This window comes from Onychomys torridus, chromosome 2 (assembly GCF_903995425.1).
Source record: "Onychomys torridus chromosome 2, mOncTor1.1, whole genome shotgun sequence".
Classification (NCBI taxonomy): domain Eukaryota; kingdom Metazoa; phylum Chordata; class Mammalia; order Rodentia; family Cricetidae; genus Onychomys; species Onychomys torridus.
The window spans coordinates 107,576,990-107,595,261 of NC_050444.1; the positions used below are offsets into that span (position 1 = coordinate 107,576,990).

At 36.9% G+C, this 18,272-nt stretch overlaps 1 protein-coding gene across 1 annotated transcript; it reads left to right on the forward strand.

Annotated features, from left to right (window-relative positions):
- Positions 1–445: 445 nt before the first annotated feature.
- Positions 446–8,812, forward strand: LOC118577923 (phospholipase A2-like). Its single transcript, XM_036178566.1, has 2 exons — positions 446–515; positions 8,403–8,812. The coding sequence occupies exons 1-2, from the start codon at positions 446–448 to the stop codon at positions 8,810–8,812; spliced, it is 480 nt and encodes a 159-aa protein (XP_036034459.1).
- Positions 8,813–18,272: the final 9,460 nt, after the last annotated feature.

Consider the following 18,272-nt stretch of genomic DNA (forward strand, 5'->3'; position numbering starts at 1 on the left):
CTACATGGTATCTTGGTCTCCTCTCTCCATCCTGGCCTCTAAGCTCCCATGTCTTCTCTCTTTTTCTTTTCTTATGGCCCTGTTCAGTCTGTTGGCTGATTTTATTCTGGCCCTTCCAGATGCTTCTGGCTATGCTTTCCCTCATGTCTACAACAAATCTTCTCCTCAACCTTCCCTTGGAACAGTCATATACTTAATTTTTTTCAATTTACTTCTGACCATTTTCTGAAAATTTGGATAAATCTGAATTGGAAAGCAATGGAGTAAGCTGTTTCATTGAAAAATTTATTACAACATAACACAGGCTGTGGTATAGTTGTTAACTGCATTTATTGAACTATATAGTAATAGTCAAAATGCCACATGAAAAGGAAAGATGTGAAAATATGCAGTTTGGTGAAGAAAGGAGTATGAAATGTGGTTACAGTCATACAGAGGATCCACAATGTACAATGTATCTGCAGTTGTTAAAGAGATTATATTTAAGGAGAAATGGTACACATTGACCTTGAGCAGTAAGCCAGATGACTTGAGGATACTATCTCACATATTGAAGAATGCAGATAACAAAAATATTTATTCCTTCTATCAACATATCTCTTTTATTGCTCTCCCACTCCATCCCTCCCCCAGCTGGACTTTCCTATTTCTTCATGTTCTCATTCCCCATCCCCTCCCATCTATTGCCCCTCTTCTCCCCTAGTTTACTCATGGAGATGGGGTTAGGGAGAAACCTGGTGCTGAGAAAATCCTAGGAATCCACAAGGATGACCCCAGCTTAGACTACTAGCGATAGTGGAAAGAGTGCCTTAACTGGCCTACCCCTGTAATAAGATTGGTGAATACCATAATTGTCATCATAGAGTCTTCATCCAGTAACTGATGAAAGCAGATACAGAGATCTACAGCCAAGCACCAGGCAGAACTCCAGGAGTCCAGTCGAAGAGAGGGAAGACAGATTACATGAGTAATGGGGGTAAAGATCATGAAGGGGAAATCTACAGAGAGAAAAGAACCAATCTTGCATGAATTCACAAACTTTAGACTAACAGCTGTGGAACTTGCATGAGACAAGACTAGACCCTCTGTATTTTGGAGACAGTTGTGTAGGTGGGTCTGTTTGAAGAGCCCCTGGCAGTGGGTTCAGGATACATCCCTAGTACATGAGCTGGCTTTCTGGAGCCCATTCCCTATAGTAGGATGTCTTGCTCAGCCTTGATGCAGGGATGAGGGGCTTGGTCCTGCCTCAGCTGAATGTTCTAGGCTTCGCTGACTTCCCATGGGAGCCTTTACCCTTTTGGAGGAGGGGATGGAAGGTGGGTTGTGGGGGAGCAAGAGGAGGAATGGGATGGGAAACTATGGCTCATATGTAGAATGAGTGGAAATTTTTCTTAAAATTAAAAAAATATATATCATAATGATTCACTTGAAGGGAGGGAGCCTGGACTGAGTGTAACTGACCTTGTTCAAAATTAATCTTCTTGGAAAGTATTTTCCCAGATTGATATATCTAGAAATCCAGAGGCTCTGGAGCAGTGTTGGACTTTCCAGGCAACATCAATGTAAGCTAATCTAATAAATCCAATCTCGTGGTCTATATTAAATCTGTCACTTCTCCTCTATATATCTTGGCTAATATACATTCTCAGTTCTTTTTACTTTCTTTGACCTTCTAGCAGAACTCTTCCAATAATCATGTCTCTTGAGTTGCCCAAGACTGGTATACAGACTGAAGATTTCATTTCTTCTCTGAAATGTAAATTCAATGGGCATTCAGCCAGTGGTAACATAGTTATGAAGTAACTGCAGAGTTTACCATATTGTTTACCACATGCCATACAAAGAGTCTTGCATGTCTAAATATTTCATGAGTTAATCAGACACTAATCCGTGCATGTACTATATTCCAAACTCCTTAAGAAATGCAATCAATTGCTTACCTAGAGAAAAAATAAACAAACCAGTAAATGTATTTCTTGCTGAGTACAGTCCATCAACAAAGCAAACAGCTACTTGTCTATAGGGTTGCAGGAAGCATGGAATGCAAGGGCTGGCAGGCTTTCCAAAACAGGAATGGTAAAGACTTAACTATACTTCAGCCTTACAGGAATGTATATCTGATGACTCTGGCTGCTTTGAAAGAGATAATTACTGAAGGAAACTTGTCACTAATCAACTGCTTATGTTTGAAAGCAGTCCTGTTGCTTTCATGGTTTGGAGAATTAGTTGGTCTTGTTTATTCAGTTAGACACTTGGTAGTGTTCCATTCTCATGTTACAAACCATGGTCAATCAGTGTTCCTAGCCTGTTCACCCCTTCAGTAAATATAAAATTTGAACAACAAATGAATCCAAATACAGCTTTTGCTAATACCAAATAATTAATTACTCAGAGGTTTTTCAATACTCTTATAGGCTGGAGCTGGAAAGCCAAATAAATTCTCCTAAAGCAAATTCTCATACAGCATGTAAGGAGTACTTTTGGGCTATTTATCTCTTTCTAGCTAAGAGGTCATAGAAAAAACAAGGCTGAGAAATTGTTCTCATGATTTATAGGCTAATGAAATCGTGTCCATATTTCAAATGTTTTGTGAGTAAAATATGTCTCATTCATCCATAATATAAAAAAACTAAACAATCAAAAATGGACAAGGTTTTTAAGTAACTGAATGATAGTGCCATGCTAAATAATTAAATACTAAATATTTTCCTCTAAGAATATGTACAAGAAAAACATGTTTTTCTCACTACTATTCATTTTAACCAGGATACACTGGCAAAGATATGAAAAATAAAGAGAACATAAGAATTTAAGTCTAAGGAACCAGCTTTCCTCTTTGAATCCTTTACTGTGTTTCATACTGTTTTCATTTTTTCTTCACCTTTAGAAACTTTTCAGTAGCAGCCAATTTCATTAATGAACTGAACCTGGATGAAAACATAAAGATAGTTTTTGAATTTGTGTTGACCAGTTTCTTTCCTCAGAAGCACATTATATATTTCCCATTATTTAGGGAATTTAAAAAAATCCTCCTGTTATTGATTCATGGTCTTATATATATTTAAAATATACCCATATTTTTAAACATTAAGACTAATTTGCGAACCTAAGATATAGTCTATCCTAATGTTGTTTGTGTGGCTAAGAAGAAAGCATATTGTTTTTGACTCTGTCCTTACTGGAAAGTTCTATACTTTTACATTTTCGGGTTGTTATTTAGTATCCTTTCATTATAACTTAAACACCTTTCTTACAGTTCTTTCATGATAGATAGAGTGATAATGAACTCTTTCAGCTCTTATTTGTTTGAGTATGTCTTTATATTCTCTTCAGAGCTAAAGGACAGATTTTCAGGCATAAATTTTCTGGTTGACAATTTTCTAAAATAAAGCAAAGGGAAAATACTTTCTTGACATTGTTTTTGACAATGATTTACATATTACTCTGGAAACACAAGCAAAACTGAAAAATAAACAAGTGAGGGAATATGAAAAAGTTTTTGCAGAATGGAAAAAAATAATTATAGAAATAAATGGCAACCAAAGAGATAAGAGGAAAAATTTCAATTACACATCTAAAATAGAGTTAATATTCAAAGTATAAGAAGAACTCAGAGATTTCATAGTCAAAAATAATTAAAACTCAGTAAATGAGCAAATGGCTTGGATAGCCTGGATAGAAGACTTACATATTTTGTGTGTGCACATGTGTGTATATGTGTGTGTGTGTGTGTGTGTGTGTGTGTGTGCATGTACACACATATACTTAGAGAAATGCCAATCAAAATCACAATGTTGTACTGCCTACACTGGTTGGTTAACTGTCATAAAATTGATTTATACTGGCAAAGAAAATCCACATGTTTTTGTATGGTGTAAATTGTGCAACTGTTGTAGAATAATAGTATGGACTCCAAAAATTTTAAAAATAGCCTTTCTTGGTGATCTAGAAATCCCACTGTTGGATACTCCCAATGGAAGTGAAATAAAAATCTCAAAGAAATATTTGCATTTTTTATTTGTTATTTGTATTTGTAGCATTATTCATACTAGCCAAGATTTAGAAACAATCTAAGTATCTGCTAGCAGACAATTGTGTTGTATCTATGTAATCAAATATTATTTAATAACAAAAAGAAAAAAATCAGCCATTGAGAACATTAAAAATACAGAAGCTGGGAAGAAGAAAGCATCTTTAACAGATGGTGCTTGTTAAAATGGATGTCGATTTAGAGAAAATGAAATTAAATGCATATCTATCAATTTTCATGAAACTAATTCCAAGGAGTCAAAGATATGGCCATAGTCAAGGATGCTCTATAAACAACAGGTAGGAAACAGAAATGACCTAAATGTCCTATGACTAACAAGTGGATAATTAAAATGCAATGCATATACCTTCTGGAACACAATGCAGCTCTAAAAAAAAAAATGTGAAATCAAAACTTTGCAGGAAAATAGATGGAACTAGGAAAGATCATATCGAGTGAGGTGAGCCAGTCCTAGAAAGATAGTAACATGTTCTCTCTCATGAGAGGCTTCTAACTCCAAATCTTTAGATGTGAGTACAAAGCTTAGAGTAACTGCAGAAACCAGGAAAGTGAAACAGGACCGTTGTAATAATAGAAGAGTTGGGGAGCCAAAGACAATAGGATAGCTAGATACAAGATTTGATCAAGGGAATGGAGGGGACCTTTATGGCCTGGAAGGGAGGTAAATACAGATGAAAGTGAGAGGAGGGTAAGAGGAAATATATAGCAGGATACAATGATCTCAGGATAAATGGGAAGGGAGGAAGGACTCTTTAAGCAGGGACAGAGGTAAATTCAGAATAAGGTATGAAGAGGGTAAAGGGGAATAACTAGATTCAAGAGATCTGATAGGATGCTTAGGAAATGGGGGCCTCTTTAGGAAGGGAAGGGGTAAATATAGAAGAGACAGATGTCTGAAAAAAGCCATAAGGCATCATGCTATTAACTATTTACAAAGAAAACTTATAATATGTATAATTCTGTATCTAAATACATGTATATAAATCAAAAACAAGTAGTGTTTGGTCATGAGGTTATGAACATGCCCAGTTTAAAAGATACTTTCAAGTAGTTTCCAAAATGATGATAATAATTTATACTCTTGTCAGTAAAACGTGAGATCTCAAGTTGTTCTGCAGCCTTGCTAACATCAGATATGCTCAGTCATTAATTTTTTTGCTATTCTAATAATGCTGAACAAAAAGTTAACTATAACAGACAACTCCAGAGAAGCTAGGTAAAAGGGAGGACCCTAAGAGGGACACATATGGAAGACCCCAGGAAGGGAAAATAGCTAAGATCTCCTGGGTAACTAGGAGGCTGGGTAGAAGGGAAAAGATGGAGGAAGGGAACAGGAAGGGCTGAGATGGTCTAGTGGAGGGAGGGATGGAAAGCGAGAACAATGAAAGAGATACCTTGGTAGAAGCAACCATTAAGGTATTTGGGAGAAACTTGGTGCTAGAAAAATCACCAGGAATCCACAAGAATGATACCAGCTAAGACTCTTAGCAAGAATGGAGAGAGTGCCTGAACTTACCTTCCTCTATAGTTAGATTAATGGCTACCTTAGTTGTCATCATAGAACCTACATCCTATAATTGATGGAAGCAGATGCACTGATCCACAACCAAGCACTGGGATGAGGTCCTAAACTTCAGTTGAAGAGATGGAGGAGGAATCACAGGAGCAAATGAGGTCAAGGTCATGATGGGAAACACCATAGAGACAGCTTCCCCAAGCTGGTGGGAGCTCATGGACTCTGGCCTGTCAGCTGGGGAACATGCATGAGAACAAATGAGGCCCTCTGAGTGTAGGTGACAGTTCTGTGACTAGATCTGTTTGAGGAGACCCTGGCAGTAGGACCAGGACTTATCCTGGTGCATGAAATGGATTTTTGGAACACATTCCCTAGCAGGAGATAACTTGCTCTCAGCCTTGATATAGGGGAAAGGAACTTGATCTTGCCTCAACTTAGTATGCCAGACTATGTGGACTTCTCAAGGGAGGCCTGGCCCTCTGTGATGAATGGACAGGGGGTAGGATGGTAGGAGGTGGTAAAGAGGAGGGAAGGAGAACCAGAATGTAAAATGAAAAAAAAAAACTTAAAAAAATGAATAACTAACTAACTACATACATATACATATATATAATTATGTATATAAGAATACAATATAGTTTTAATGAACTTTTCTTATCTGGGATAACAATACTTCCTCCCAGAGCCAAATGCCACCTAACAAAAACTCAATAGTATATATGAGAATCCATCTTTTCATTTACTGGCCAGTATTATCTAAGATACTCAAAAAATATAGTAACCCTCTGTTGTCCTTGGTTGACCCCAGAGGTGGAAGTTAAGTCACTATAGATGAAGACATCATGGAATTCAGACACAGGAACCAGAGATCCCTGAGCAAGAACCAATCTTAGTGCTTCTTCCATGAGTACTAGATTTATGGTGACAAAAGATGCTATGCAAGCTTCCAAAGGAAGAAGGCAACCAACAGTCCTTCCAAGCTATGAAGTCTATGAATTGTGACAATGACCAGCATGGCAGAATAACCATAAAAGTGTAGTAGTGGCATGTATACCTTAGTGGTAACCAACAACTCTATAGTTGGATGTAACATCTGCTCAACAAGAAATTACACCTAGTACTCGAAACCTAGCTAACTGTTCAGTTCCAGTGAAGTCATGAACATTGGAAGAGAATTTACAATCACTACTTTAGTGAGCCAGCATAATCCGAAAAACAGTTTAGATAGCTGTTCTTACATTCACAGAAAAATGTAATCTTCACCCTTCTTTAAGGATAATTCTCTTTGCAACAGAACGAGACCTTTATAGAGAAATACAACCAATCAAAATGCAGAGCTGTGGAGCTGAATCCCAATGGCTATATCTATAAAACATTCTTGCACCTAAGGCTCAAGGGTCATTGTATATTAGGGTGGTGGAAAGATTGTAAGAACCAGAATATAGGAGAGTTTGCTCTGAGACTGTGTCTCATAGGAATTTCAGAAGCTACACCCATAAATTCTCACCAACATAACTGCCCAAAAGTGAGATGAACAAGCATAAAACCAACAGGCATTCAAGAATGAACAGGGAAAAGCCTATGAGGTTTCAACCATACCAAGTCAAGTATAAGCAAATGAAAAATGATGGGAATGAGAGAAATAGTCTTCCTTGAGGAATATTACACCAATTGGTTATCCAATAAAAATAATTACCCCTGAAAACATATATACAAGTAACATTTTACAGACTGGGCAGATCTTAGTAGGAATATATATGCAACAACAATTAATCAAAAAAGAGGCCATGAATTAGAGAGAATATAAAATAAAACAGATAAAGGAGAAACAGCCTCCACATTTCTGGGATTACACAGTGTGTGTTCCACTGTCCCTTGCTTCTCCTTCATTTTCATGACTACCAAGTATCCCACTGGGTTATTTACCTATACCTCAGCTGATGAACAGTTTGTTATTTCAAATGTTAACATTACAGTGATGATCTGACCATTAGCTTTGTATTTGAGCTGTGTGTGACCATACAACAGATTCCTTCTAATTGTACCTGTGTAAAACAATAAGCATGTGTTGGATGCTTCTCTGGCTCAAAGTCTCAGCTAGAACTGTGATGAAGCCCACTGCTGCCCAAGGCTCGGGTTTCACCTAAGTTTGAGTAGAGTTGGGGCAGCATTCAAACTCAAGAGATGGTTGGGTTGTTGTGTTATTGAACTAAGAAGTTAGTTCATTCCTTGCTGCTGACTGAAGAGTGTTCTCAGATTTTCAACACAGGGACCACAGTGCAGCTCACAGTATGGCAGCTGTCTGTCCTGACAGTGAGAAATGAGAAGGCAAGCAAGGCAAAAGGCAATCTTTATAGAACTTAATCCTGGTAGTCAGCCCAGCTCCCTATAGTGGTGTTTATTTATAATCCTACCACTCAGGGGGCTGAGGCCAGAGGGTTCCTACATAGTTGGAGGCTATCCTGGGTTACAGGGCAACTCCCTGTCTCAAATAGGTAGACATCTTCCTGCTCAGCCTGGTGACGTGAGTTTGGTCTCCAAGACCTACATAGTAGAGGGAGAAAACCATCACCCTAAAGCTGTCCTCTGATATCCTCATGTGCAGCATGACTTATGAGTGCTCCCAAGTGCGTGCTTGTGAACCCCTGTGTGGAAAACACCCCCCTACACACACACACACACACACACACACACACACACACACACACACACACACACTGCTTTATTCACTGTTCTCCTGATTCTGGTAGGAGACAAGGAAGAAGCTAGCAGGCAGGCATCAGAACCCTGTTATAGCCACATGGGATTGATGGAGTGTGCTGTGTATTTTTGTAGCAGGCACTACAGCACACAGCATCAGCCCTCAGGCTGTGTGGCAGCTTGTCATTGTAGTCAAGGGCACCATGCCAAAGAGTCATTCCTTGAAAGAGTATAACATCTATGGCTGCTACTGTACCTTTGTCAGCTTGAACAACTGGGTAAAAGACTTAGACAAGTTCTGCCAGACTAGTGACAACTGCTATGCTCAGGTCTATGACCTGGAAAACTGTACATTACTCTTAGACAACCCCTACACCAGCTCCTATTCCTACTCCTGCTCTGGGAATGAGATCACCTGCAGCGACAAAAACAAAGCCTGTAAGGACTTCATCTGCAACAACTGTGACTGCCAGGCCACCATCTGCTTCTCCAAGGTTCCATACAAAAGGCAGTACAAAGAACTTAACCCCAAGAAACTCTGTTAGACTTGTCACCTCAGTTGCTGGTACACCATGCCTGCCTGCCTGGTTGTGTTCAGTACATACTGTGACTTCTAATAAAGCACAGATTGAAAGGAAACAAAAAAGAAAAGAGAAAAATAGAGAGAAGCATTTCCCAAAGTAAGACTAGAAGCCAAATAATACAGTCAACTTTATTGTTTATGAAGGAAGTATAAAGAGTTATCACAACAAAAGACACATCACCTAGAAAGGCAAAATTATAGCCTTACAAGAATGAATATAGGCAAGGGCATTGGTTAACTGTATTTTTATATATTGTCACTGCAAGTATAAAATTGAGCAATTTCTTTGGTGGAAAAGGTCTGGAAATTTATTTTAAATTGAAACATGCAAATTGTTGCATAACCCAGAAATTCTTCCAAAGATTTAGATTAGAATAATGAAAGCATATGCCACAGAAGGATTTGTTAAAAAATGGCCATGTCGACTTTACTCATCATAGTTCAATATGGGAATCGTCCAGCTGCCCAAGAAAAGCAGAATAGGTAGATAAATACATTGAGTTCATTCATATGTGATATAATCCAATAATAAAAGATGATAAGATATTGATGTACACCACAAATGAGAACATTTAAAAAACATTATGCTTAGTGAATGGTCCTTTATATGAAAGTATATGTCATGTGACTTCATTTGCATAAAATTCTAGAACAGAGAAACAATCTATAGTTAGAAAATGTGAAGCAACACTTGCTTTTGCACTTAGAGTCAAACCAGGGACTGACTAGGAAAGCCTTTGAAGGATGTTACTGGGCCAGTTCCAGCAAAATATTCTGTACTGGGGTAAAGGTGTGTGCACATTTGTCAATGCACATCACCAAATACTATATGCTAAAATTGTTCCTTCCTCTGTCTAAAAGAATTTAACTGGAGAGAAAAATTATAAGTATCTTAAGCAAATATTAAAATGTGCTTAATAACATAAATGCAGAAGTACATAAGGGCAGCATACATTGATGTCTGCATCTTACTTTGGCTCACTGACAAAGAAGTACTAGGAGATGACTAAGTGAATAACCATGTAATGTGATATGCATGGTAAAAATTACTTGGAGAATAGAAGTAGCATTTGGATATTTATCATACAGTTCTTTCACTTGAATGTTGGAAATTATAAAGCATACACTTGATAAAGATATTACAAATACAAATGAAGTCAGCCAAATATTATTTAAGAATAAATGCCCAATACCATAGCCTAAGATAAACTCAGCGAGACTTTATTTTGCCTTTCAACTTAAAATATTAGATACATTTGTTACCATGCTTTAGTTAAAAGAGCCATCAAAAATGCATCAGACATTTTAATTAAACTTAATGGAATACTGTGATGACTATTTTTTGTTTCCTTGAACATATAGAGCACATATTTTTATAGTTATAGGATGTATTCTTTTTTTATGATGCTGGATGAGTCACCTTACCTCTCACAATTGGAAATGAACAAATCTCTTGAGCCTTAAAACTTATTAATTATAAGTTGTTATTTTGGACTGCCGAAGGTCATTAGCATCAATGGTAGGATGAAAGCTCAAGATGCCTGCACCCCAGCATAGCTCTCTTCCTATTCAGTACCCTAAAATTTGAGGTGTTAAGAGCCATACACAACTCTATATATTGCCCTTAATCATTAATGAGTATATCACTATTCTGTCTTTTAATTAAAATATAAAATTTAAAACACACTATGGAATTTTGCTCCCATTTACTTACATTGGGTCACTTTGGACATTGTAAGTTATTTTCTTAATAAAATCACTATTAATGGTATATACACACATATCACAGGTACATTTCCTACAATCAAGAGGATTTATTGAAGCCTTTTGGTTTATAATGATGGTATTAATGAGCACAAAGCAGAAAGGCATACTTACTTTTCAAAACAATGGGAGTCACACTAAAATAGAGTTATATATTCCCACAACTTATCAGGCAAGATACTCAGACAATGTCTTAAGACACAATGTAATTACATGTTCACATAACAAAGTACCTACTTGAAGACGCCCTTAATATTCTGATAGGTCACCTGCCTTTAGACTGCAGGTCTTAATTACTTTCTATTGTGTAGGTGATAAATGAATATGGCATGAAGGTTAACAACTCTCTAAGCCAGCTCTCTCTGGTTTTTCTCTTCTGGGTTGCTGAAAAATCACACTAAGCGAAGAGAATTCCTGTGCATGAAGTCAGCATTTGCTGCGTTTCTAAGTGGTAGCCATTAGCAGAAGAGAAGGTTCCTCTTTAGATATGGAACACTGTAATTTTATATCCCACGATATTTGATCAAAAATAAATTTAAGACTTACTAGAAGGTAGAAGAGGGAAAGGAATTTGCATAGTTGTCATTAACTTCATAAACTTTTGAAAAAATATTACCAGAAACAAAATATCTGAGTATATACCAGGATTTTGAAGATTTTATTTTCAAGTTTCAGTGTATAGGGGACTCACTTGGAGTTAAAATTTTCTTCCTGGTGTGGTAGTTCATTCTGTTAATCCTAACACTTTGTTGGCAGAGAAAAGCAGATCTCTGAGTTCCAGACCCGCTCCTCATAACAAACTTCAGGCCAGCCAGGGTTACATAGTAAAACCCTGTCTAAAAAGCTTTGATTTTATCAAATTATTTTTTCTGTTTAAAATTATTTAATCTCATGATTCTTTTCAACTACATTTTTGAGAATTTTATACATGAGTACTATTTACAACATTTCCATTTCTCCTACTCCCTGCTCCTTCTCCACCCATATCTTCTCTGATTCCCTTTCTAATTCATGACTTATTCTTTTTTAATTATTATTACTTCATACATACATGTAGTTAGAGTTTTCCTGCCTGGCCCAGTCAGGACAAATCTCTCTTACCCACCAGTCCCACAGTCGCTCAGACCCACCCAAGAAAGCACACAGAAACTTACATTGTTTAGAAACTGTATGGCTGTGGCAGGCTTCTTGTTATCTACTTCTTCTATCTTAAATTAACCCATTTCTGTTAGTCTATACTTTGCCACATGGCTTGTGGCTTACCAGTGTCTTTACATGTTGCTTTTCATGGCGGCAGTAAGCGGTGTCTCCCTCCAACCTTCTACTTCCCAGAATTCTCTTCTCTCTTGTCCCGCCTATACTTCCTGCCTGGCCACTGGCCAATCAGAACTTTATTTACACAGAGCGATATCCACAGCACATACACACAATTTACTAAATCTATTTAGTGTTTCTCAGATATGCATATCTTTAGAACTGACCACTTAGGCTCATTCTTGGAGAAAAGAATTTCTCCCTCTCTTAGAGGTCATTGACTGTCTATATCTCTTCATCTAAGGGTGGGACCTTGTGGAATTTCCCCATCTATGTTGGCATGTCCACTGTTATGGTTATTATGAAAGTCTTGTTTGCACAATTATTGAATTATTTGTGTGATTTTTGAGGCCAGAAATTCAAGCCTATACTGAGAGAATTACTGCTTTTAGGATCTCTGCCATATTCAGATTTGACAGGACAGGTTTAAGCACGTAAGTATTCACGTATCCCTCAATCACAGGGATTCTAGAGAGCATCCTTCTGTAATCTGAACTCTGGGGAAAATACAAATTTGAAATTGAGTATGAAGAAACAAAGGACTAATGTCCTGGATTGAGTCACAACCACAGCAATGAGTCCAGATAAAATGCTTCTGTTGATCATTGCCTTCCGAGGTAGATGTAGTCTGTGAATGGTTGGAGATTGTATCATCATAACTCTGGTCCTACATTCAGCCTCCCCCACAAATTACAGCACCAGTGTCATCTGTACTTTCAAAAGTTTTTATTGTCTGATGTACAACTGCAAATAAGACTGTAACTTCTCTAATGTAGGACCTTGTCTCCCACAGCCTGTATCCCAAAGAACTAGGAGGAGCAACACACAGCACTAATGAACAAGTTTAATAATATGAAAATGTAGAAACAACAGTAAAGAAAACTAGTGTTGGAAAGGAAGATTTCAGAATAGCTTCCACCCATTCTCTATAAAGGAAGAAAGGAATACTGGATCCATAAAATGAAAAAAAGAAATCCATTTATAGAATAAATATGAATATATTTGGATAATAAAGACATCTCTGATGAAACCTAGGTCAGTAAAGCATAAAACGAATTCAAGACACCCATACTCATACACACACACACACACACACACACACACACACACACACACACACTCACACACACACACACCTGAAGAGGAAAGGCAAAATGAATGTGAGGTACATGTTTCCAGGCAAGATCAGAGCTCATGAGGATAACAGACCTGGATCAGAATTGTAACGATGTTACTTCATGATCACACAATCTCAGGTAAACTAGTTAATATTTCCACAGCTCCAAATTGACAATGATAAAGATATTTGATATTATTATTGAGAGAAATTGACAAAACTTGTGCAAAAATGGCTCATATCTGGCACATGAGAGTTTTCAATGTGTGACAGATGGTGATAAACACAGGGTGGGATGTTGAATCCAATGCACATTTAGAGTAAATGACTAAAAGAAAAGTTAGGAAAACAGGAATAATATAGTAAAAAGTAGTAATATTTAAATGCAATACTAAGTGCTTCATGAGAGTTAAATCATTCAGTTTTTATAACAAACCTAAGAAGGACATGAATCATGGAAGCAGTCAGAACACAGAAAAAGGGACACAATTGGATATATTAAAAAGCAATCATAATATTCAGGCAAAATTTACACTTTTTTGCTTTTATATTTATTATATTTGTGTTTTAATTTTACACATCAGCCATGGGTTCCCCTGTCCTCCTCCCTACCGCCCCTGCCCCTACCTTCCCCCCAGCCCCTCCCCTCCTTTCCCATCTCTTCCAGGGCCAAGACTCCCCTGGGGATTCAGTTCAATCTGGTAGATTCAGTACAGGCAGGTCCAGTCCCCTCCTTCCAGGCTGAGCAAAGTGTTCCTGTGTAAGCTCAAGGTTCCAAACAGCCAGCTCATGCACTAAGGACAGGTCTGCATATGACTTTTAAGAAATAAATCAGATAAATTTCAATAATTTAGGAAAATAAAAACTATATACATATTTAATTAGGAGATAAGAATGCAGCTATCAAAAAACCAATGGAAAATACCAATGTCAAAATATTGCCAGTGTTGTCAACATCAGAGAAACTTTTGGTGTTGCTAAGGAAGCTATAATTTAGTTGTAAATTTGAAAGGGAAACAAAAAGTGGCATGCACTCTCATGTGCATGTGTGTGTATTTGTGTGTGTTTGCTCATATGTGTGGGTGAGTACATGTGTGTGAGTGTGTGTGTGTGTGTGTGTGTGTGTGTGTGTGTGTGTGAGGCATGAATGTAGAAAGGTGGCCATGAAAGAAGAGGAGAATCTTGAGAGAGAGACATGGGGAAAAGAGAGGGTGGTGTAAGTAACATGAAACAGTAGGGAGACTACTTGCGGGGAGGAAGAGGACTTACAACAATGGGGAATAAAATAGTGGGGAATGATAAGAAATAAGAATGAAATATATGTTTGTAAGTGCCACAATGAAATCAACTACTTTGTGTGCTAAATTAAAAACCAGCACATACACTTATAAACATAGTGTGCATATAAAGAAATGTGAATTCTGTAAAGATCATTGAAGAAAACACAAGTGAGAAATTCATTATTGGTATATGTTATAAAATCTAGCTTTTACTATAGAAATAAATATGAGATCCACAAAATGTAAGATTTTGATTAATAATATTAATATATAAACTCACTGTGCTTGTAGGACTAAGGGTTGACACATAAGCCACTACTCCAAGCATATAAAAAAGTCATTCTTCTACAAGCTATGCAAACCTCACTATGGTGATTACATACATCCACTTCCCAGATTTCCTTTACAGAATCTAGAAATGTTTTATTCTTGAAATTTTGCACTTCACCTGCAGACCTTTTTGTAACCAAAACATCTGTTGAAACACTCTCTTTCTACTCATGTTTCATAGTCTCTGTGCAGTGAATGACCAGGTGTCAATAGTCTAGTTTAACACCCATAACCTGCCAGAACTGCTTCTTGACCTCTGAGTACACTGTGATTATGTGCTTGATATTCATTGGGTATTCAGAAGACATTGCTTATTTTTCAATGAAAACACACCATCTCATGCTATTTTGACATCCTTTGCAAATATACAATTATCTTCTTTTCCACAAGGTTAAATTCAATTCAAGTAGATGATGATGCTTTCCTGATTTAAATTTTCAAATGAGATAGCATAGTAAGATTTATTATACGGGACCTGTGATATTCAGGGTTTCTCAGTCAGAGCACTGCACAGAAAGACCATGAGCTGGTGCAAAGATTAACTCCACCATAATAACTGTTTTCAAATCTGCTGGGTAACAGTTTTCATTTTATTTATGAGCCTCATATTTTAAATTGACGCTCATGCTGGGCAATGTGTGAAATTATTTGACTGTGACCAGACTTATTTATAAATTCAATGTGAAGACTGACACATTTCATATGTTATTTGTATTTTAAATGTATTGGAAATGGTACAATTAAAATATCTGAGTGAAGGGCAGAGATTCAGATCCAGTTAAGAAACAATGTTGAGTGCACACATATTTTAAAAAGTTATAAAAGGAAAAGAAGCAATATGAACTACTTATCTCAGTGCCTGAAAATATGCAGGAAGCAAAAATAAGATCTGGTGAGGCTGGCATATGAAAAGGACTTCATGAAATGTTAACTTAACACATTTGAAATCTTATTATAATTAGTATCGGGTGAACCACAAACTGTTCCTAAAAACACCTAGAAGTTAATATATTATTTTCACACATGTACTTCCTTACTCCAGTGCTTATGCATCCTCTTAGCATCAAGATGAGGGTCATAGTTGAAGATGGCATTCCTGGAGAGAGTGCACCTGTTCAGTGACTAAACATTAGAACCTCAGAGGACTTTCTCTTCAGTCACTGGGCGATGAGAGGTCTGGGTAAGGTTTATGCATGACTGCCTATCATTTACCCCAATCTCTTCTATTTATCTAGCCTCAGAAAGCGTAAGTCTACCAACAAGGAAAGGAAGATATATCTAAAGGACTGCATGAGCTCAACTTATAAGCCTTCTGATTCTGAAACATCTAGTAAAAGGGAATGATACTATAATTACCAGCAAGAAAAATTCTCACAAGGTACACACATTTGTTCCTTTTTGTGTGACTCAAATTTCTGACTCACATTTAGCATAATTCATTTCCTTTTACTGAAAGTGTCAGTACTGATCTTTTCAAAACATTCCTTCTTCAGAATTCCCCTCTGTATTCAGAAATGACATGCAATGGCAATAATAGCAATAATTATAGTAATAACAATACCTTGTATTTAGTGATTCAGGGTGGAGTGATTGACGCTGAAGACAATTACTGCTAGGATATAGTAAAGAAAAACTGGTTTGTTAGTAGATAGAATCTTAAATACTTGGCAACTAGTAAAATGAAACCTATTTCCAGGCAAAACTTGTGGGAAGCAGGGATCTGTTACTTGTCAGCTGGTGGCAAAAACTGAGGACTTTCCCCATGTATTTATCATTTATCTCACTGCTGGCCACACAGTGGGCACTTACTACAGTCTATTTCAGCAGCAGTGGCTGTACAGCTGGTTTCTTGGGAAACAATGGAGGTGTACTTAAATTAGGAAGCAAGACACTTGGAATCAGAAACAGGGAAGGGAGCGAGAATTCAGGCAATGTTATTAAAGTTAAAGATTGAAATGTTTCTGAGACAAACAAGAACAGAGAATTGTACACCCAGAAGCAGGACACAACAGCTGGAAAATCTAGTCTCACTGGCAAGAAATTGGCATTAAGAGCAGTTGACAAAAATATAAACAAAGTCATGTGCCATGCTAACACTAAAGAACCATGACTAAAGGTCCTCAAATCTTCCTATGACTGTGTTTACATGTATCCTCTGTCACTGTTCACAATGAAAGCTATTCTGTGTATACTTGGGCATTATTGATAACAAATGGGAATGAAAAAAATAACACTAGAACAGTATTAGTGATAATAATAATGATAATAATAATGCCAGAGGAACAAACTATTAAAACTATTTATATAACTAAATATTTTGCATTTCTAAATGTAAAGTTACCCAACTAATTTAGTTGCCTGTATAAGTTTTACTATATCTGATAAATTTTGTACATAACAAAAAGTTTTATGTTTATAAATGCAATTAAACTGATGACATTTTCTTATAACTTTGTTGTCTTGTCAAATCTAATACTTAGGCTTACTAAGTTTACTATGAATTGGATTAAATTTCCTTGAAATATTGTATCATTATCTTGATATTTATCTAATGTAAAACTTGGGAGTTTTACAAATGCTGGCTGCTTTGTCCCAGGTGGACCTAAAGTGTGAGCTCTAATTCCTTTGAGAGAAACTGCAGCAGAGGGGAAGGGTGTAAAGGAAAGCCCGGGAACACAACACAAGAGGAACCACTTCTCTGTTTCCCCTGCTAATGATAAGGGACAAAGAGCAACAAAGGCAGCGCCCTCTTAGAGAGAAGAGAGCACTCTGGCTCAGTGGGTAAGAGAGCTTGCCATCAAGTGTAATGACTAGAGTTTGATCCCCATTGCCACATGGTGGTAGGAGTGAACTGACTTCCACAAGTAGTCATCTCACCTGCACAGATATTCTGTGTACACTCACTCACCTATGCACACACAAAGAAAATTTAAGTTTAATAAAATTATTTCCCAAATAAAATGAATTTCTAGATGCTCAAGATATATGTATCTATAGTACAAATACTTTAAAATATCAGACAACATTTAATTCTAAGATAAGAATGAACATCTCTTGCAACTTTGCCTTTGACTAGAATGTTGTTGCCCTTCAGCCAACCTATCAAGTCTTGCAAAAATTGTTTTACAGTTTTGAGCAATCTCATTTTGTTCTGAAGATTGCAAATAAAACTGAAGCAACTTGCAGGTAAGTACTATAGAATTGAAGTGAATCCTAAGCTAGGTAGGAAAGTCTACATTTGAGTCCAGTACACTGAATTATATGCTAATTCAGAAACATTAATACTGTTTATAATAATGTCACAGAATTTATCATTCTCTCTCTCTCTCTCTCTCTCTCTCTCTCTTTCTCCATATGCATGTTTGTATGTGTGTGTGTGTGTGTGTGTGTGTGTGTGTGTGTGTGTGTGTTTACTTTGCTCCCTTCATGAAGGATCATGCTTCCCCATGATATATTCACTTTGTAGTTCATGATGAGATTTACTTCTAACTAACATTGAATAAACACTGTGTATACATCACACTTTGATCCATTCATCAACCAGTAGGAAGTTCAGTTGTTTCTATTTTGTGACTATTTATAATAATGCTACAATGAATGTGGGGTACAAATATAAC